The sequence below is a fragment of the Pseudochaenichthys georgianus genome, chromosome 16 (assembly GCF_902827115.2).
Source record: "Pseudochaenichthys georgianus chromosome 16, fPseGeo1.2, whole genome shotgun sequence".
NCBI lineage: Eukaryota > Metazoa > Chordata > Actinopteri > Perciformes > Channichthyidae > Pseudochaenichthys > Pseudochaenichthys georgianus.
In genome coordinates this window covers 37,921,408-37,943,499 of record NC_047518.2, presented here as the reverse complement: position 1 = coordinate 37,943,499, position 22,092 = coordinate 37,921,408, and the positions used below count along the sequence as shown (strand labels likewise).

At 40.0% G+C, this 22,092-nt stretch overlaps 2 protein-coding genes across 2 annotated transcripts in view; one reads left to right on the top strand and one right to left on the bottom strand.

Moving 5' to 3' along the window:
• Window positions 1–4,543, bottom strand: part of cblc (Cbl proto-oncogene C, E3 ubiquitin protein ligase) — a 33,369-nt gene extending 28,826 nt beyond the window's left edge. Inside the window, exon 1 of the mRNA XM_034101909.2 lies at window positions 4,454–4,543. The gene's annotated coding sequence lies outside the window, so the exon portion shown is untranslated. The remainder of the gene's footprint in view (window positions 1–4,453) is intronic.
• On the top strand, window positions 3,766–22,083 carry bcl3 (BCL3 transcription coactivator). Its single transcript, XM_034101917.1, has 9 exons — window positions 3,766–4,989; window positions 5,705–5,822; window positions 13,348–13,456; window positions 18,054–18,255; window positions 19,580–19,668; window positions 19,792–19,869; window positions 20,423–20,590; window positions 21,089–21,188; window positions 21,272–22,083. The coding sequence occupies exons 1-9, from the start codon at window positions 4,494–4,496 to the stop codon at window positions 21,388–21,390; spliced, it is 1,479 nt and encodes a 492-aa protein (XP_033957808.1). The 5' UTR covers window positions 3,766–4,493; the 3' UTR covers window positions 21,391–22,083.
• Window positions 22,084–22,092: the final 9 nt, after the last annotated feature.

The window sequence follows — 22,092 nt, the reverse complement described above, 5'->3', positions numbered from 1 at the left end:
AACTTGATATATAAAAGCATGTTTTAAATGCAAATATGTATATATACTGATTCCCCTTATTTCAAATAGCATAACATCTGTACTATCAATATAACTGACAACATCTGCTTTAACATCCACTAGAGGGAGACACATACTCAGTTTAGTGTTCTTCCATGACATCATAGTGAGTTTAACATTCAAAGCCTTTCGGTTTGAGTTACTCGTTCACTATTTCTGAATTGATCCGACACAAGCACATACAAATATTACACACTATCTACAATAAACTTATATTGGCTCTTGAAAACAAATTTGCAAGAAGAAATCAATTGCTTTCAACTCTCAGTTTAGTTTTATCAATTAAATCAGTTTATTTTACACATTTACATTTCTGTTTCCATGTTAATGTGCCTTAACTAAAGAGCATATATATTAATATGCTTTAAAAATACTAGAGATATAATGACTTAACCCTTAGATGCATAAGTGGGTCTTTTTGGACCCGGTGAGGTGGTTTTCTTGAAGTATCTTTGTAATTACATTTTTTTATCATTTCATATTCCAGCTATTCCTCAAAAAACATGTTTTGGATATCATGCCATTAACATTTTTAATTTACATTGTATACATTTTAAGAAATTGTAGTTTTTGTATTACTACCCCAAGCTTCCAAGTGGGTCAAAAATGACCCGCATGCATTTTCTATGGGATCCTATGGGAACCTTTGATTCTTATCACCTGTGGCTGTCAGGAATACATTCACTGTGGACCACACAGACTACATCACAAGTGACACCTGTCAGGAAGATTATTTTACACAGCAAGATCTGGGGGGTATACTGCGAAGCAGGATTTTCGCTTAGCCGGCTAAATTCAGGGAAAACTCCGGCTTTCCGGTCCTACGAAGCTGGTTCTCTTTTTAGCAGGCTAGATCTCCATGGTAATATATGCTAAGCAGCTAACCTGGTCGGGACCAGGTTAGGTTGCAGGCTAAGAGCTCAACTCAGTGAAAGCACCGCCTGCTGACCAATCAGAGCTCAGTGTGCGGAGTTTAAAGCGATCAAGTCATATTACAGGAGAAAGGAAATACAGAAAAACTGCCGTCGCAGGAAAGACGGCCGGCAAAAATCACCGACTGTGTGAACGTGAACATTAATAGAATATCACCTCCCATCTTCAGAGCAATCTGACTATTATAACATTAGCGTTAAGAAAGCTTACTTAAATATCGGCCACAACATAAGTAACCGGATCAGAGTACATTAAGTACAGTCCGCGGCATATCACTTCATAATGTATCATATATCTCCTTATCTGAGTCAGCTGAGCCGTATCTGGCCGTGCAACACTCACAGTGTCACATACTGTATGCAGAAGTATTATTTTAAGCAACACATAAGTTGGCGAAACACTCGAGACAAATGTAATTGAAGTCAGATCGTGTTTTAGACGGGACAGTGATATCATAAACCTGTTAATGTACGCATTCAAACACTTTTTCTTTTGCCAGCTGTATTCACCTTGCAGGTGCAGCTATGTGGCTTTTATCCTGGATAAAGTGTTTAAGTCATGGATGTTTAAAGTTTAACTTCTTCATTTTTGACTAGTATTAAAGTTCACTTTTCATTCAGGAAGTATGACGCTGCGCTGTCAGTGCGCTTCTCCATGTTTGTGATTGGTCGAATGCTCCAAATACCACCCCTTTCATGTGAACGCGCACCTAACTAGATAGGACACGGCTGGCTTGAGCGATCCACTTGATAACCAGCGTCGTAGTACAGTTTAGCGAGAGCGCGTATGTTTTGGATTAAGCCAACCGGCTAACTAAAACATATCCAGGTTAGGTTGAACCAGGTTCGCAGTATAGGCCCCTGATACCTGTCAGTATGGTAATAATAATAATAATAATAATAATAATAATAATAATAATAATAATAATAATAATAATAATAATAATAATAATAATAATAATAATACATTATATTTGTATAGGGCTTTTCAAGGACTCAAAATCGCTTTACAATATAAGGGAATGTTAGGGTGGTGGGTAGGACTATCAAACTTCAACCGGCATGGATTGATGGGGGGGGGGCTATGAGTAGACGAGAGGAGAAGAGATGAGTTTTGAAAAGGGACTGGAATATTGTGAGGGTCTCAGAATAGCGGAGATCTTTGAATATGTTCAAAACGTTTTTTTTCAAAATATATATATTTTTTTCTAAAATTATAAATTGTGAAAAATTAAATATAACATATTTGTAATGTGAACCAAAATATAATACTAAATATTATACAAGTGATATTTCTTAACCAAAATAACAAAAATGGCATAAAACACATATTATTCTAACACGGGTCCTTTTAGACCCACTTATGGAAGAGTAGGGTCCAGTCACTGGTGCATCTAAGGGTTAACAGAAGATCTTGGTAGATATTCTAAATAAATCGTTCAAATGTAGGTTCATTTCTAAATGCTGAGTTTCAGGCCTTCTTGCACCTCTGCTCTCCAGCCACAAGGGGGCCTCATGTTATCTCATGGTAGGTGGCACTAAGGACTCCTCTCTGCATTCATCCTGCTGCTGAGTCTCAGCAAACTGAACCCTTAAATAATAAAGATAAATGTATTTTCTCTTTCTATGGGTGTGTGCTTGCAGACCATTAAGCCCAGCTAATGTATCATTCATTAAGCAATACGTTCTGATAGTGTGTGTTCAGGGTGAGACTGCATGGCCGTTAAAGAGGCGGGCCTTTGTTTTTCATAAATAATACCTTTTGCAATTAGATACCACAATGGTTGAGTGCTTTGACAGCTGCAGAGCATGTGTATGTAGTGTCAGGGTGTTTTAGGGAATTTAAACATCAAGTTTGACTTTCCGTTGCCAGCTCCACACTTCAGTGGAAAGAGGAAAGTCCCAAATTGACCCTGGTAATAAGACCCTCGTCTGAGGGTGGGGTAGGATAAGATTAAAATCAAAGAGATGAGGTGTGATGTGTGGGTTTATGTGCATGTTTGGGGACACGCACAGGCAGGGCAGCAGTTATGGCATCAACTATAGTCAGTTAGAGGACATCTTCTTTGTGAATTCCCCCTTTGTTATCCTTATACCTGCTTTTGGGGACGCAGGATTCACTTATTGTCTAAATACAAGTAACATGACCAACCTGAGGCCACAAATGGCAATATGCATCCATGACTGAAGCTTGTCAAATCTGCATCCTCAAAATGAATTAAAAATAAGGAAAACTTGAGCCTTCGTGTGCTGTTCATTTACAAAATGTTGAGTTCACATGTTTGCAAGAAAATAAACATTTGCATTATTACTAAACTGTCAATTAGAAGAGTAAAATCAGCTGTAATGTACCACAACTGAGACAATACTGTCTGCTCTATAATGCAATGAGACTGAAGTGTGAAAATCAACATTGTCTGGTGAATTGAGGCAATACAAAATGAACAAAAAACACATGAATATCCCTGCCATGTCATCATTACAAGTTAAACATTCAAAGCCATTCCTTTTGAGTTACTCATTCACTATTTTGGCATTAATCCGACAAGAATACATCAAAAATATTCTGCAGATTCCATGTTGTTAAGGTCAATAGGTTCCATTATCATCAACAAGGTGGAACAGTGATGTTGCAATAAAGGAAAGAAATACGGTTTATAACCAGTGAACCCTTTAAATATATATATACCTATTTCTCCATCTCCTTAAACTGTATGGTCATTGGTCACTGATCCTCCTTTTTGCAAAAAGAAAAGTCTGCATTTTGACATTTTAAATTATAGCTTATATTAACATGACTGAACAATTGACAACAAAGAACATAGAAGTACACAATAAGTGTACATTGTGAGCATTTACAACTGTCAACTGCATCAAGGTGCTTGTTAACAATGGCAGGGAATCAACTAAATGTAGTGAATGGAGATGCGGTTAATGCAAACACACTTCACACAGCGACTGGCCAAAGCACCTGAACCGTGAAGAGCCTCGATCCTTGAACTTCTTGAGACATTCAGTATAATGTTTTGAACTTGCATGCAAAACAGACAGCTGTCGAAGACGTGGCAAATGCAGAATGTATTATGATTTCAACTAAGTGTTTTCTCTTTCCCTCTCCACTCAGTATATTTTACAACAACCGCTTTGTTTCGGTTTATAAGGGAAAGCACCCTGTCGCTGTGATTACGTTCATTAGGCTTAAAGCAGATGAGCGCGGGCGGAACTGCACTGTACCTGCAGTCCTTTCTTAAGGGTAGCTGGGACACCACATCTACACCACACTTCTATTGTCGCATCTTCGAAAACACATTTGCAGGAAGAAATCAATTGCTTTGAACGCGTATCAGATAAAACAGTAGAGAGAAGGGAACGCGCATTTGATTGATGGGAAGACTGGCCACTCTGAATGGACTGATCCCACCAAAGTGTCACTGAACGAAGTTTTCTTCACGCCTACACACCTGAGACTTCTCCGGGACCTGAGCGCCTCGCCCGCGGTTGATGCCGAGGATCATGACCATGAACGGGGACCACCAGTCGGTCGCCACCGCGCCGCTGGATCTGCGCACCACCACCCGGGAGCGTGCAGCGGCCAGGACTCCGGACTGCAGCAGCGGCGCGAGGGACGCTCGCGGGACAGGTGGCTCGCCCGCACCCCCCGCGTGCACAGGGACGGACAGTTTGCAGATAAATGACACCGGTCTTGCTCGCAAACGAAAAACGGACACATCCTCCTCTTCGCTTCCTTTTCGGAAACGCCAGTTTGTCGTGGAGCCGGAGCCCCAGAGGCAGTCCCCGGCTCCCCCAGAGGAAGAGGACCGCGTCCCCCCTGCAGGGAACACAGAGCTCACATTACGAGATAGTTTGACCGGACGTTTGGAGATATCTGCGGATGAGAGCAGAGTCTGTGCCACACCAGTGACTCCCAGGCGGTTCACAGAGGCAGGACTGAGTCCAGATGGATATCCCATCCGCATTTGGCACCAGTTTGATTACGGTAAGCGTTACCGTCAAACATTCAGTCTACTTTTCACTTATTAAAACCATTTACAGTTTACGATTAAAACGTTCTGTGTTATTGCACAAGTTATTCTTAGCCCAAGTAACCAACAAAGTATAATTTCTGGTCTATGTTACACAACGTTTTATGTAACTTCTATAAAGTTCTCATATGTATATTTCAAAGGAAACCTTTATTTTGATGACTAAAATTAGATCGGTGTGTTGAATGGTGAGACTAATTTGGAGACACAAGTAGGCCTAAGCATCCCAAGGCAGAGAGAGAGCATGGCACAACCTGCAGGGGGGCTCTCTATGAAGATGTATTTTGTTTATAAAATTAATGAAGCTATTTTAGGTAGCAGTAGCAGCACACACTCTCCTTCTTCAATACTTTTTCGGTCACTAGTGAGTCTCAGGTGGAAGAAGAAAGATAGCAGGGTTGATGCAGCAGCTGATGCTGAATCAACGAGAAAATGTCCAGTCAGCTTTTTTGCTGCTGCTTTCCTGCACTGATAAAGTAGCTCACTGGGTCAACTCATAATTAAATACTATGCACACACACACACCTACATGCACAGCTGCACACTTCCTTATTACAAAAAAAGTGTGCCAACACTGCCCTTTGAAATCAATATTTATTTTTATCTTTTTTCTTTGCCCTCTCTGCCTCCTACCTTCTATGTCTCTCTTTCTGTCTCCTTCCTGTTCAGGTGCATACCCAGTGTTCTGTTTGCCGTCTGTTCCTGAGCCCACCCACCTTCTGGCCCACCAAGCAGAACACCTGCAGACTATTGCTGTGGCTACACGTCAAGATGAAGATGGAGACACGTATGTATTTCATATGGCTTTGAAGTTCGAAGTAATGTCACATATCCAAGTCTCAAACACATTGTGCATTATTTAATAATCTGCACTTTTTAATCAGGCGGCAATGTTGACAGTGCAAACATGAAACAATTCTCAAATCTGAGATCTTACAACAGTCAGAAATACTCATGGATTTTACAGCAGATTGAGATCATTCACTGTGATTTTCTTTAGAGACCCATAGAGACCAATAGTTTAAACCATAGTGACTTCTGTACATAAAGAGCCTGATAATAGTTTTATAAAAAACAAGTTTATATGCGCAACCTTCCTTACTTCTTCTTGGAACTGGTAACTCGTCAGTCCCAAGAGAGTGACTGAATTTGAGTCACTCTCAAATTCTCGAAATAGTTAAATGTTCCTCAGAAAGGACAATTAGTGGTCTAAAAAGAATGATTTTTTTTCAAGTATGTTTTTCAAGTCAGTGTAAAACTGCATTCTGTCTATGCCCAATATGGTCACAAGAATATATTTTTTGTAATACCTTAAAATGGCATGTGGTGGCGAATAGCAAGACATATGCAGTTAACAGATCTTAACATTTAAACTTGCAGATAATATAAAACGAAAGAGGTCAGTATTTAAGCTTTTATTTTATTATTTCACTTCACATATTCACACAAAACAGCTGATTCATGTATCTGCTTTATCTGTCTTTAGAACTGGCTTCTTATTTTTGCCTTAGCATGCACCAAAGGCCTTTTCCAAAGCAGCATTTCAACCACTGTGTTTGAAATTCATATATCCCAGTAGGCCATCTCAGTTTGAAAGTAAGCTAGCATGCACATTTTTATGAAGCTAAATGTAATTCATGCATCATTAATTTAAATGTTTGACGCCTTAAGGTTTAGTATGGTGACATGTTAAAATGTCTTGCATAAGAAGTACTGTGACACTTTAGTCTGCATCACGACTCCTTACCAGCCAATAACAAACTGCAGGTCTGTGTCTTGACACCTGTACTTCAGCCATCTTCTCTCAATAGGAAGGTTTGACTAAAAGTGAAATTATAACAGTCTCGCAAAAAACAAGTCGGTTCAAGTGATTCAGTGGGCTATACCCAAACAAGGCCAGTCTCAACAAGTCTGACCTCATAAACAAAACTTTTGGCGTTGCGCAACCTGGATGTGGTTTGTGCGAAGTCTGTGATATCATCTGAGTTTATTTTTTACTCTCTCTGTGACTCACCTGGTTCTGCATATCAAACAAGTACAGTCAGTACCCCCCTCCATAATCCGACCAGATTCTTTACTGTTGTTTCACTTCCTGCCAGGGAAACTTGTTTAGTGGAGGTGAAGAATGATTTGCAATGTGGCAAATAATCCAACACCCTAACAGAGAAACTATAGCTTTAGAGTCTTAGCTGCTTTAACACATATACATGCATTATGTGTGAATGTGTGTGTGTGTGTGTGTGTGTGTGTGTGTGTGTGTGTGTGTGTGTGTGTGTGTGTGTGTGTGTGTGTGTGTGTGTGTGTGTGTGTGTGTGTGTGTGTGTGTGTGTGTGTGTGTGTGTGTGTGTGTGTGTGTGTGTGTGTGTGTGTGTGTGTGTGTGTGTGTGTGTGTGTGTGTGTGTGTGTGTGTGTGTGTGTTGAACAATGTGTGGGTTGGAAATAAGTATACTGTACTCAGGACACGAGGAGTTTTTAAGACCACGTGAATGCAAATATGAAACTTTTAACGCATGGTTACTTTACTTTGTCTAAAGTTTTCAACACCCACACACTTACTTAGATGTCACTCATTAGAGTTCAAAAACAGAGTCATATGACCGAAAACATAGCATGTCCAAGAATTAAATGTTGCGGTTTGAATCGGGATCATTTGCATCCATTTGAAACAAACTCGTGATGACCAACATGAGGCAGAAATCCCGTGACACATGTCACAGCTTCTTATTGTCCCATCCTATCTTCAGAGACTCATAATAACTATGATACATACTCTTTTAACAAATTGTGGCGTGGAATATGAGAAGAATGCCATGTATGCTGATTGTCACATCAGCAATGATAAGAAGTACATTTACATTTGTATTCTTGCCACTTAGAAATGATCTGTTAATGTAAACGTGTTATTGTGGCATTTTAATTCTGGTACTCTAAAACCTGTTTTTATCACCTTCATATGTTATGCGATTACAAGGAATTGTTGACACCCCTCTCCAGAGCATCTTACAAGTATATTATCAAAATGTGCAGTACAAACACATAACCGAAATGAACAACTGATTTTATCATAGTACTAGTGATCTAATGCAGCAAAGCCTTAGAAAAGAGTCGTTTCGTGACCCCTTACTATGGAAGTTGAGACTTTAGCTGTAGTACCTGTGTGTTGCTTTGTGGTTGTTTTAAACCTTGTGTGAATTCTGCAGAAAGACACATTCTCAGCCCCCCTGTACTTTTCACACCGGTTGTGTGTGTGTGCGTGCATGATTTATGCATAATGTGAGTGACACTGAGCCTGAGCCTCTCTTACGTCAAAGCGCCTTTGAGCCCCTTCGTTTCGGGAAAACCAAGTGAGTGCTCAGTTTTTTAAACATGATCGCGGTTATTCTCAGGTGTCTTTCTCTCTTTTCTTCTCTGTGTTTTTAAATGAATGGACTCAAAAAACCCAAACATCCGTTACCCACTTCCTCATTTACCGCTTTCTTTCTATCAGCTTCATCTCTCTCTCTTTCTCTCTCTCTCTGTGTCTTTTATGTGTCATTTGCTTATCCACACTATCATTTGTACGTGAGAAGTGCAGACGTGTTGATTGTCTTGTAGCTCCTTCAAATGAATTCCTACATGCTTCCAGTAATTCAGTGCATTTGCCTGCACAAGTCAACAATATATGCAGAGTTTGGCAATACTTGATTACTGAACATTTCACATCAAAACCTTTACTGGGTGGTTATCTTACTTGCAGATTAGACCCGATACTTTGATCTTTTTCTTTACTATATTTCCTCACATTCCCTGAAACATGTGTCAATATTTGTGTCAATATGAAATGAGTGAAACACACATAAAAGAATATTAAAAGTCCGAAACCACATCAATGCTTCTGTGAGGCTATACACATGCTTTGTTTCAAAATGCAAACATCAGTACTGCAACATGCTCACAATTAAAGCGCTAACATGCATTTCCAAACATTTGGACTATGTTGCAAATGTATTATCTTTTCAATTTACACACGGCATCTATTGCACGTCTGTCCGTCCTGGGAGAGGGATCCCTCCTCTGTTGCTCTCCCTGAGGTTTCTCCCATGTTCCCCTTTAAACTGTGGGTTTTCTCCGGAAGTTTTTCCTTGTACGATGTGAGGGTCTAAGGACAGAGGGTGTCGTATTTTCATACTGATATTCTGTATAAACTGTGAAGACCACTGAGACAAATGTAACATTTGTGATATTGGGCTATATAAATAAACATTGATTGATTGATTGATTGATTGATTGATTGATTGATTGATTGATTGATTGATTGATTGATTGATTGATTGAATGTTAAACGGGACATGTTTACACTAACATGTTCCCCATCTTAGTGTAACGTGTTAGCATTGTAACATTTGCTAACAAACACTAAAGGTAAAGTACAATTCAGGATTATGGAAATGCAGTTATTTGGACAGAACAAAGTATTGAATTTAAAAGTGTCACAATCAAAAGTCAGGGGATTCTTAGGAGATTTTGAACGTTTTACCAAAAAAACAAATGTGTACCTCACTGAGTCGGAGGAAGATTCAGGAGACCACAATAGTGTTTAGGATTCTTTCTATGGGCAGCTTGGCTATCTGTGCAAAATGTCATGTGAATTGTTGCGATGTGATGTGAGGATGGGATGTCTGGACCAAGGGGGTGTATTCCTGATCACTGTGTACAAATGTTTATGTACTAAGTCACAAATGTATTTCTTACACTACAGCAACAATGTAGAAAAAAGACTGTCTGTCTGTGGTGTAAATAAGGTGACCTGGGTCCACAGCGCTTTTCCTGTGTGTGCATTGTTTTGAACTACATTTGCAAGTTTTCTGGGGATTTGCACCGATTATTTTTCAAAAATCCTCTATCATGCAAGCATTTAGCCTCACCTCATCAAAACTAATTGCATTCAAATAAGAAGCTCGCACCTCCATTAACTGACTCAAGATTAAACTGTGTGCATTGCTGTCAAATGCACTTTGGTGACTTTTGACTTTGGATTAGATGTTACCCTAATGAAACATGTGGACATGCTCTAAAGAAAAGAAAAAAACTGCTTGTTTCACCCACAACATCTGGAAGTACTCATTCTGTGTGACGGGCGCATCATTCCTGGTTAAAGAGGTCCCATTATGTTTTTCTGAGTTTTCACTTTCCTTTTGTGTGTTGTATAGGTTTGTGTGCATGTAAATGGTCTGCAAAGGCAAAAATCACAAAGTTCCCACACATACCCCCCCTGCCTGGAAAGCCTCGATTTGACTCCTTTGTTTACTTCTGTAACATAATGACATCACTATGTAACCCTCACGCTTCTATTGGCAAGCGGCTCAGACAGAGGGTGAAAAGAGGTGCTGCAGCACAGGCAGTATGAGAGATATAAAGACCTTTTTGAACATTAAAGCATGGAGACATGTCACAGTAGAGACACTACATACACATTTGAACCTGTAATTGAGCCTAATAGGGCCCCTTTAACTGGACTGTGATGCATCTTGTTTTTGTTTTTTTTACTATTCACACAAACTGAGACATCACCTCATTGCTCAGCTGGTCCAGAGACCGCATGTTTGGCTTCAGTCGGATCATTCAGGTTAGCTAAGTCCTCACCCTCCCTGCCAAACAGGATACAGCACCACGCCGTCTTTTCTTTTTTATAGCAGTTTCTTTTCTTCTTTGTGTTTCTCACACACATTCACACAGACACAGTTACACAGGGACTGTCACTGTTAGTGCGGCAGGCTTGGGACTCCTGTCTGCGTCAGTGACACTGTGCCTGAGGTTAACTGGGGCTGTGGTCTGCCCCACTTCCAGGAACTAGAAACAGTACGGTTTCATCTAAAGAGAAAAGAGAGAGATGGATGCAGATAAAAGAGAATAACAAGAGACTCAGTATCACTTTAGGCCAGGGGTGTCCAAACTTCGAGGGCCACATACAGGAAAATATACGAAGGTCTGGGCCTCTCACTAGGAGAGGTTTATTGCCTTATCAGTTAAGTCATAAGTCAGCAAAATCAATCAAATGTAGTTAAATTAAGCTTGATACTTGAACATGCTTTAAGAAACACAACAGCCTACATCGCAGCTCTCTGTAGGGTTTCATTTATTTAGTTGGCAGCTCACTCCTTAAAACAGAAGCTTCAGAATGCTTATAAAAACAGGAAATAGAAAGGGTATTTCAAGCTTGTTATGTAATTAAGTTATTGGGCTTTTTTATCAACTAAGATTTGTTTGAAAATGTTTCTAACTTGAATTTATTTAATTTATTTGAAAAGTGGACATATTAACAAATGAATACTGTGATATATATGTTTACATATATATTGAATTAGTACAATATATGACAAGCACAAGTTTAAAATGGGTCACGGTCCGCATTTGGCCCCCGGGCCAGAGTGTGGACACCCCTATATGAAGGCATTTATATGTACAGTCGTTTAGTTCAATGCTTAGATGAATTAGTTTATCTGTAAAGATATAGCATGAATTTTGCCTCCAATCACTGTTATATTGTGCTGTGAAGCTGCAGGGGATTTCATAAAGCCAATGTGCTGACAGTAAATATGTTAAATAGTTATTTGTTCATACAGATTGTTTTTATATGCTGAGCTCAGTTACAGGAACAGGGACAGGCTGAAGAAAGACCCAGCACACTCCCGATCCAACGTTCAGTTCTGCTTTTCTTACTGTTTGCTCTGATGTCAGGTTCGAATCATCTGATTGTTTATTGCGGATGAAGTTCCAAGGTGCAGGAAATATATGTTTAAGAGCTGATGTCCGATCTGGCTCATGGGAATGCATTTTTGCATGTATCTACAGATGCACACTTAGTTTATCCAGAGCACTTATTTTTAATATGGTAAATTGGTTTGGCACATGATGATCCTTCAGTTCAAAAGACCACAGGCATTGTTCTGTTTATACTTTCCTGCCTCAAGTTTTCAAATAATTTAAATGTTTTCATTGCGATTACATATCTTATCATAGCTGTTTGTAGTTAGAAGACGTGATTAGAGTTGCAAAATGCTGTAATAAGTAGCTAGCTAGCTCCTTGAACCACACACCTGTTTTTGATGAAATGTGAAGATAAAAGTGTAGTTGTTGCGTGCAAATGTAGAATCTATTGTTAAACTTAAATAGTATAAGGAATTCATAAATATATATATATATATGTCATCAATGGCAAGACATTCTCAATGTTAGTGGCTCAATGTCTTTGGGAAACATCACTTGAGAGGAAGTGTGGCAAGTGATTTTGTAATTGTGACTTTTCTTTTAACTCAAACTCTATGAAATTGTACTTTTGACTTTCCAAGAAGCATTCCTGTTTCCCGTGGCAGGATTGTACTTTTTGAGTGAATTTTATTTACCCTTTGGATTAAGCTAACCTACAGAAAGCCCCAGTCAGAAACCAAACAGATGAATGGCTGAATTCACATCACACAGAGCAAGACACAGAGTGCTGCCATTGTTTGCTGATAACAGGAAGTGACATAAAACCAGTCCGCCTCTTACTGGAAGCTGCTTCTTCTGAAAGCATAAAAAGAAAAATGTGAGAACTTCTACACTCTACAGTCTACAGTATATGCCATCCCCTTTCCTTTCCCTGTCCTAAACTTTAGCCTACATTTGTTCTTTTTGGCTTCACATAGAAACTACAGATAGTGGTTTCCCCTTTAGCCTTGATAAGCGTGTGATAAAGGGAGTGTGAGAAATGACTGCTGCACATCTGTCAAGCTCCTCGGTACAACTGTCAGTGGGATACTTCAGATCAAGTGATCAAGTTTATTTGCTACTACCCTTTAAGTGTATTTATTTATTTATATTATGTATACTATTTTGTATGTTCTTTCCCACTATGACTATGTATGTCATTCATCATGGTAGTCCTTTTATGCTACGTTTTTTCTTTATTATTTCTTGTTGGCTGTTCTGTTTGTCTTCTATGTTGAAAAAGGGAAGTATGATTTCCACTCCAAAGAAGTATATACTATTGCTTACACTTGTATGCTTCTTCTCAATAAAAATATTTGAAAGAAGTTTATTTGCTACTTCTGATGACAAAAATATCAACAATCCATCATATTTGAAGGCTTTGAAAGAATCAGTGAGTTTTCTTCTCCTATTCATTAATGAATTCATGCTTAAAGCGGAATGCTTATTCTTATTAACTCCTAATGGTAGTTGGTCACAATGTCATGAAAGCCTCAGACTCAATTAAATATCCCTTGAGATCTTTTTGCTACACTTCTCTTTTAACTCTCAGTGTAAAATTCTTTGTTTTTTTGTATTCAATACAGAGCTCTCCACATAGCGGTGGTGCATGAGGAGATGGCCATCGTCTGCAAACTGATCAAACTCCTGCAGTTGGCTCGCAGAGGCCTTGATGTTTACAACAACCTCCGTCAGGTAAAACTAATTATCTTTAAATACACACATACATGCACGGTTCCTTTTACGTTCTTTCAATCCACTGGAAGATTGTTTTACTGTATCAGCTTTATGAGTTTTATGAGAGGTATCAGCGTCAGTTAGTATAAAATGATGATAGAAAGACTTAAATGTGTTGGGGTTTTCTGCCCCGACAACCACGGCATGTACAACACATTCCCCTGCTGCCTCACCCTTCTGATAACAGTAACATGGAAAAGAAAGAGGAAGTGCCTTGGTTTCCTCCTTGCACGGCACCATATTATCGCATGCTCCTACAGTCAGTAGGCTGATGACAGTGGAATTCACCCTTCCTGGTGTCTTCACCTGCACTTGCCAAAAGCCAAAGACATGCACATGCTGGGGAGGACTGAATGTGTTTTCCAATGTTTACTTTTATTTTGCTTATGGTTTTGTAAGTGTGGGCTTTCCCTAAAGTGAGTGATTTCTGGGGTTTAGTACGTTGCCAAAAGGATAGGACAGAGCAAAGTGTGACTCCTATGAACTCTCATGAACCCTGCACTCAAATGACAAACCTTGTCCTGGCTGGTAAAACGACGTGATATCTCTGGACATAATTTCCTTGTTTTCTTACAGATAAAGATTATTACACTCTTACACTCTTTGTTCAGGGAAATTCTATTTATACTTTTATATTAATACACATACAGACTCAATGAACTGAGGTGATCAGTCTTTCTTATAAAAAAGTGACTGTACCCTCCTTGCCTAATATAACCTCAACAAAATAGATAAACTACAGTGAACTGAACTGGAATGTGGACAGGGAATTATCTTTAAATGTTTCCCAATCCAGGGCTGTCCCAACCAAAGGCCTTAAGAAAACACACCCCCCCCCTCACACACACTTCCTCTGCCTCCTGCTCTGTATTCTGCCAGCTTTATCCTTTTCATCCTTCAGCAGAGAAAGCACCTGAGCCACGCAGAGCTTTAGTTCTCAAGGCTGGAGTTTCACACCACACGCTGTGTTACCAGAAATAATGCTGGTGCTATCAGCGGTTGTTGTCTTTCCTCATCGCTGAGGCTTGACAGCATAGGTTTTGTGATATCCTGTCTCTACCCTGTATGTGAAATGAATGCACACGACACACACACACACACACACACACACACACACACACACACAAAAAACTCTCTTTTCACACATTCACACATAATATGCCCCATGCAATTATACCCAAAAAGGGAGATTTTCAGGCACAGGTCCCATCACACTCATTTGCCTACCAGATTGTGTGGTTACCAGGCATAAAGGCAACACTTCAAAAGGGAACCTTTTACTTTATAAAACATAAAGTTTACCAGACGGACGCGATAACATTTTCTGGCATTGGCCCAACTTCCCAAAGACAAACATAATAAAACACAGCTTTTCCAATGTTGATGACAAATCCTGAGTTCCTGTGGTTTTACATATGGAACTTTTTGACTGAGTGTTACTATCAGTACTGTAACCGAACAATATTGCAAGATATCAGAACTTGATTTGGCTTTCACTACATTATGGTAGAGACAGCTGTTTGATACTCCCACACTGCTCATGAAATCAGTATGGCTGTGCAATAACACATGCTATAGTAGTCAACTTGTTGCTGCTGATCCAACAGCTGATGGTGCACTGACATTAGTGGGGTTTAGGGTCTGAGTCCACAGGGGCCACCCACACTTATACATGCACTGATGGACTTGTGCTTTAGATTTAAGACATCCACTAAAGTGCATGTGTTACTTCTGCAATGCATCAAAAATCACCTCATTAAATACATGCCTGTAAATGGTCGCATTCACTGTACTGTTGAATTGTTTAGTTCAAGTGACACTTTTTTGTTTATGTGCATGCTGGCAACATGCCATTTTTGTGTGCATGAGAGTGTGCACAAACGAGACATCTGAGTGTGTTTTTGTGTGTGCTTTAGTATCCTCGTTCCGAGAAGTCACATGACACTCCCCTCTGCTTTTGCTTCGGGCTGTTTCTCAACATACCTTGGTTCAGAGGGTAGTTTACAGGGACTTTCCCTTACTGCGCGTGCCTCTCTCTCTCTCTCACGCGCGCTATCTCTATCTGTAACCTTTATCCTTTTTCTACATGCATCTAATGAGAATTTAGGGTTTGTAACCATAACTGATGAACTGACTGATGCTATCAGTACAACCGACAACAACACTGACGTAAAAGCGTGTAATGTTAATTTGTGCAACAGGCCTTGCTGTAGTGTCTCTTAGTTTTGCCTCGCATATTTCTTTGTGTTTGGCACAGCCTATAGCCCGAGGCTGTTCTTCAAGCCGAGAAGCCTCCTGTCATCTTCTAACCTCCTTCATGTTTATCCGCTCATTTTGCAGGAATGCAAGTGTGCAAGGACAAACCCAAGGGAAAGAGAAGGGTTTTTCCCTTCTTATCCTGTCTTTCCCCCGGACTCCCCTCTGCCGCTTCCGTTTCTTCCTCATTCCTCCGTCTCTCCGCTCTTGCCCCCCTCATTCCTTTCCCCTTATCTTTGTTGGATTTTTGTTTTAGTCACTCTGAAATCCTTTACAGGAAGCCAGAATTATACTCTGCCAACTATGATAGGTGTGTTTTTAAGGCCTTATAGGTGTGTGGAATGTATTTCTTTAATTCTGGAAATGATTCACAAGAACTCTTCCATACAAGTGTCATTAGTACTGTGTGAGGTCAAAATATAGTATGGCTGATTTTCACAATGTTCATACTGGATGTTAAACATTTTACAGAAGAAGATGTTTTGTGTGTGTTTCTGTTTTGTTGCGTTTTGTGTGAGTCATAGGATTCAGGGAAACAGGAGCATAATGGAGGAACACTGGCATTGACACATTTGAGGATTTCCACAAAGTCGCTTTCCCACTGCTACACTGCTTTTTTTAATAGCCTTTACTGGAACAAACCCCAACATTCACACATGTACAGTAACAGTACAACAAAAGTGAAACTTGGAGAAACGATCTGTTCCTGATTGCAGTGTTTATTGTGTAACTTAAATGGTAGCTAAAAAGTCCAGGTTAAAAAAGACTTCCCTTTATGACTGAGCTGTTGCATTGCTTAATTTAGACAGGAGGTTTTCAGTGCCCTGGACAGAGTTAACATACTTATCAACAGGATGATACATGCTGACCTCACCCAAAGAAACATCCTAGATTGCACAAGTTAATTTATTGAGCAAGCAGTAGTTTCAGCCAGGCAAATACCTGGTGAACTCTGAGCAATTGTTTATTGTCCTGTTCTTGCAGGCTGTTTGTCTCTCACAACAGGTTCCCCCTCATTTTGATTACTCACAAAGTCCCATGCTAAGGTTGTTGTTTTCGTTGTGTGCTCTGTGATATTCGGTGCAAAGGTCTCATCTGTCAGTCAGCTTTTTTTGGACTTTGATTTGATTGCTGACAACTATATTGCCATTGTGTGTGTGTGCATGTAATGGTGTGTTTGTGTATATTTGGGCATAGGTGCATAATCTTACCAGAAATGGTTCTTTGTTTATTTACACCGGGCGTTGGCCCTTCCTTACGGGCATAGCTGCTATTGTGTCTCTGACCTTTACGCTGTAGAACAGGTTGCAGATGAAAGGAGGCCTTTACTAGAAATAATAACATGCTTCCTCCAACCTCACAAGAAGGTGTTGTTTGTTAGGTTTTTGTATTCATTGCTGCTTTTCTGGCAGCAGAAAATCTCCAAAAGTTAAATAATAATAGTCATTTGGGTAACATGGCTAGTCAGTTTCTTGCTGAGAGTTAGAGGACATCATACCACTTGCATGTCTAAGTGGTAATTATGCAGCTATAACCTTATGCTGCTTTAGTTGAGCTTAGCATACACATTTAAATCAGTGGGTACAGCTATATAGTCCATTTAGCAGAGACAAAAACCTGCAACATATAACCCTGTAAAAGGGCAAGTTACACTTAAATGTTTTAGTACATATTAAATGTGTTATTTAGTGAGCTCTAGTGGTGCTGGCAGGCACATTTTGTTATTTTGAGACAGAGGCTAGCTAGCTAGAACTGCAGCCCTCTCTTCAGTTCTATGCGCTAAGCAAAGCTAACTGTCTCCTGACTCTTTTTTCAGATTCATCCACTATATAGTCATATATTTTAGCTTTCCACCAAAGATAAATGTGTATTTCCCAAAAATGTCAAGCTTGAATTCCTTCAATGGATTTGCAATTTGGAGATTGTCAACAGAAAGGCTTTTGGGGAGGGGCGACATAATTACATTTGGTGGAAAAGAGGATCTGGGATTTCCACTATTAGATGAGCATCTTTGATCGGAACAATGACTCTAAAATAGATTATTGTTTAGAAATAACTATACAGGACAAGACATATGTTCATCTCATATTCAAAGAGATAGGCTACTGTATGTCTTAAAGGATAGTAGGGGCATTGTGCACCATTTGTGCGAGGTTCATACTCTCTGAATGCTGTGTACTGTGCTGCTGTGTGAAAGATTAAAACTATTTTAGGCGACAGTATATTGCCTTTTGTCGTTATGGATATGAATACACTGGTTTATCTAAATTGTATTTTTTTCCTGCCATCCCCCCATCAGACTCCTCTTCATCTGGCAGTGATCACCCAGCAGGCGAACATGGTGGATGCTCTGGTGAGGGAGGGGGCCGACCCTTCTGCCTTGGACCGTAACGGCCAAACAGCACTCCACCTCTGCTGCGAATATGACCAGCGTGACTGTCTGTCTGTGGTGCTCTCTCACCCCTCATCCTCCACATGCCTAGAGTTGAGAAACTATGAGGGTAAGTTGTCTGCAGAAGAAGCTCCAGGGTCTGCATTGTGTTGAAGTTGTTCTTGACAAAAGTGCTCTTACATTCACATCTATTTTAGACACTTTGATAAAGCATAATTTGCAAAACATGTCCTAGCAGAAACTTGCTCAAATAAGTGAACAACAACATAGACTAACTTACAATTTGTTGGGGGGGTATGATTCACAAATGTGAACCCTTCTTCAGGATATGGTTCGTTGTTTTTGGGCGTGTGGGTGGAGAGAGCAGAGACATGTCCTTTCTCTGTGGTCTGTGTCACACTGCCGAATCTTCACAGCCTGTGATCTCAAAGCACAGGACACATTTTTAGTGAGAAAGTAACAATCTGGGTATAGGAGAAAGCCCCGAAAATAAACACAGGTTCCTCTTTGGGTTTAAGTGAAGCTGTATAAATAGTTAGATCTAATAACATGAAAGACACTTCAGCAGAATAACAACACCTACTATACATTTGATAGCATCAAATCTGAGATGACATGAACAGACATTATATATTCAACTTTTGTGTGCTGAAGGTTTAAACACACTGCATAAAGACTTCTCAAGGAATCATTCACCCCAAAAGATTATCATTTGCTTGTGAATTTCTCACTGGGGGTTACCTTGATTTCTCGAAGAAAAACTTGGCTTCTCTTGCATATTTCCAAAGTGAAGGTAAAAAACAGAGAAAGTCTTGATGCATTGAAGTAAATATAGGCCATGTTTAACAACAGTAAAACTACAGCAAAACATCCCTTTACAAACTTGTTCACAGCTAGTTCACTGTAATGTATGCTCACTACTTCCTGAACACATGCAAACGTTCTCCACAAATTCAAAGTTAAAAAAAGTAACAAGGGTGAGTATTTGATATATCAATGGTAGTTTGTGGATTAAGTATTCCTTAAAAAAATTAAGAAATGTGAACATATCACACCAATTCTCTGGTCTCTCCACTGGGTGCTACACGATCGAGTTTGAGATGCTCTTGCTAGTCATTAAAATCATCATTTAGTTATATTGCTTCTCGTAGCTGGTAAAGCCCTTCCATGAGATGAAATTCCCTAGCATCTTGCACACTCTGTCATCTTTTGTATCGCTTTAAAATGCTACAATCCTTTTTCTAATGCTGTACTTCTACACTCTTTAATAGTCTGTGCTAATCCTGCCTATGTTTCTAAGAATGTATGGAGAATGTGTGGAGGTATGTGCAGGTCCATGCTGGAGATTGTACATGCATTCACCTTGATTTGTTTATGTGTTAGGTGTGTTTATCTGCATTTGCTCATATGTTCTGCTTCGTCCCTGTTCTCAGGTTTGAGCCCTCTCCATCTGGCGGTGCTGCGTGGCCATACACATTTGGCCAAAATGCTGCTGGATGCAGGCGCTGACATCAATGCGATGGTCAGTCCCTGTGCTGCCCCTACTCAGCACTGACTAAGTTTCACAACATCACACATTTTACATTTACCGTCTGTGCATCCTCTGATTTTTCCCATGGTGTTTTTCGTTTTTTCCTCTAATCAGGACAACAAAAGTGGCCAGACTCCTCTCATGCATGCGGTGGAGAGCAATAACGCAGACATGGTCCACTTCCTCATTGAGGTAATGAGTGTGTGTGTGTGTGTGTGTGTGTGTGTGTGTGTGTGTGTGTGTGTGTGTGTGTGTGTGTGTGTGTGTGTGTGTGTGTGTGTGTGTGTGTGTGTGTGTGTGTGTGTGTGTGTGTGTGTGTGTGTGTGTGTGTGTGTGTGTGTGTGTGTGTGTGTGTGTGTGTGTGTGTGTGTGTGTGTGTGTGTGTGTGTGTGTGTGTGTGTTGGTATGGAAAAGGGAGGGTTTGTGACTCAGCTCTATTTGATGACTCTCTTTTTTTTGTTCTGGCTCATAAGGTGCACAATGAGTTTCCCATTCTATTCTAACTTAAAGATAAGGCCTTGAAAGAATTAGAACAACAATATTTAAAGTTTAGCTATTTCTTCAGAATGTGTGTACTGCAGATGTGATGTACATCAGCAGATCATTTTTTTCCTCAATCTCCCCCTGTCCTATCTGATCTAAGCCTATCCATGGATCTGTTTCACTTTCAATGCTTAACTACGTCTCCCTCTAGCTTTCTATATGAATCACATATGTGTCAACTTGTTCTGTTTTTCTCTTGTAGAGTGGCTGTGATGTCAACAGCCAGTCATACAGTGGGAACACAGCCCTGCACATCGCGTGTGGCAGAGGTCAGGTGGACACGGTGCGGCTGCTTCTGAAGAGCGGAGCTGATAGCAGCCTCAAGAACTATCACAACGACACCCCTGTGATGGTGGCCAAGAACAAGAAAGTGAGCAAGAAGATGACAGAAAAAGAATGCAACATAAAACAGATCTTGCGGAAATTCAATTCTTACCGTGGCATTCGTTTTAGCCTTTTTATGACTGTGATTTGCTATTTCAGGATAATTCAAATAGCGTCAAGAAAACAATGAACCCCCAAAAAGGTTACTTAATTGACTGTACAGGACTTCCTTGGGATGGCCTTATTACACACTGTCAAATTATTTGTAAAATCACACCACTACTTCAGTGGACATTACAAATGCAAACAATTGAACATCTACTAGACTAAGCTCTGGATAAGATAGCAGGAAGAAAAAGATGAAGCAAGAGATGGACATCACATGTGTGTATCCTTCCCTCTAGAGGACAGACCTGAATGGTGCAATGTTTTCTCCAACAATATTATATCCTTGTTTACTCAAGTTGTTTGTTAAGAGATCATTGTGACGCGTACTTTCGGTCATTCAAACAAGTTTATTATAGAGACTATAAATCTTTTGCAGATAACAGACGTGTTACGAGGGAGAGGCTCCAACCAAATAAGAGTTCAAGATCAACACTGTGTGTCCCTCTCATCACATGGGAGCAATATAACAGAAAATGGTAAGAAAAATGCACACAGGCTCAAATGCACAAGTACAACTTAAATCACAGTTTTTAATTTGTTATCTTTGTCTCTCTTTTAGGGTCCCCATCTTCCAACCACAGTTATGGATATTCACCTGCAACAACACCACACACCCCTAATCGCAGCACCTCCCATTCACCAAAGACTCAATCTACACTTGTATTTCCATTTTACTAGTGTAAATTATGTCCGGTGTACCTAGCGACTACCTCCACACAACTAACCTGAAAAAGAGACTTCACTGCCCTAAGCTACACTGAAGTCAGCAGAAGGAGACTTCAGGAGATTTAGCCAAAGGGATGACAGAGCAGCAAATGACTGCATCGGAATTATAACGTCCTCACACTCCATGTTAAAGGACAGTCAAAGTTTGCACTGTTGGGGCTTGATTCCTGGACAGGGTGCCTATCTGCTCATCCAGCTGCTGTTTTGTGCACCTCCCTAATAACCAGGACAAAAGTGACTGAAAAGCTGGATTTCTCCGTGTGAAGTTACTCCATGCAGCAACAGAAACTACATGCAATCATGACCTAACATTGAAGACTGTTTTTAAATTGCATGGATATTTGCATAAATCACGGACATTGGGCTAAGCTTGGTGAACTCAAGGGTCAATTTAAAAAGTATTGTGGCCTTTTTTGTTTAGATGACTGTTGAGAGATGGCAAAAAAAATGAAGGTCAACAAATACAGTGAACGTTAAGTCTTGTATCCAGGCTGCTTAGAATGTAACTTGACTTGCTTAATATTGCACATTTATAGTCATTTTTAACAATGTGTGTCCACAGTACCTTTCAGATGTTTGCGTGCCTGTGCAAGTGTTCTTTTATCACTATGAAAAGTTGTATTTTATAAAATGTGTTCAACAGAAGCGACCTTT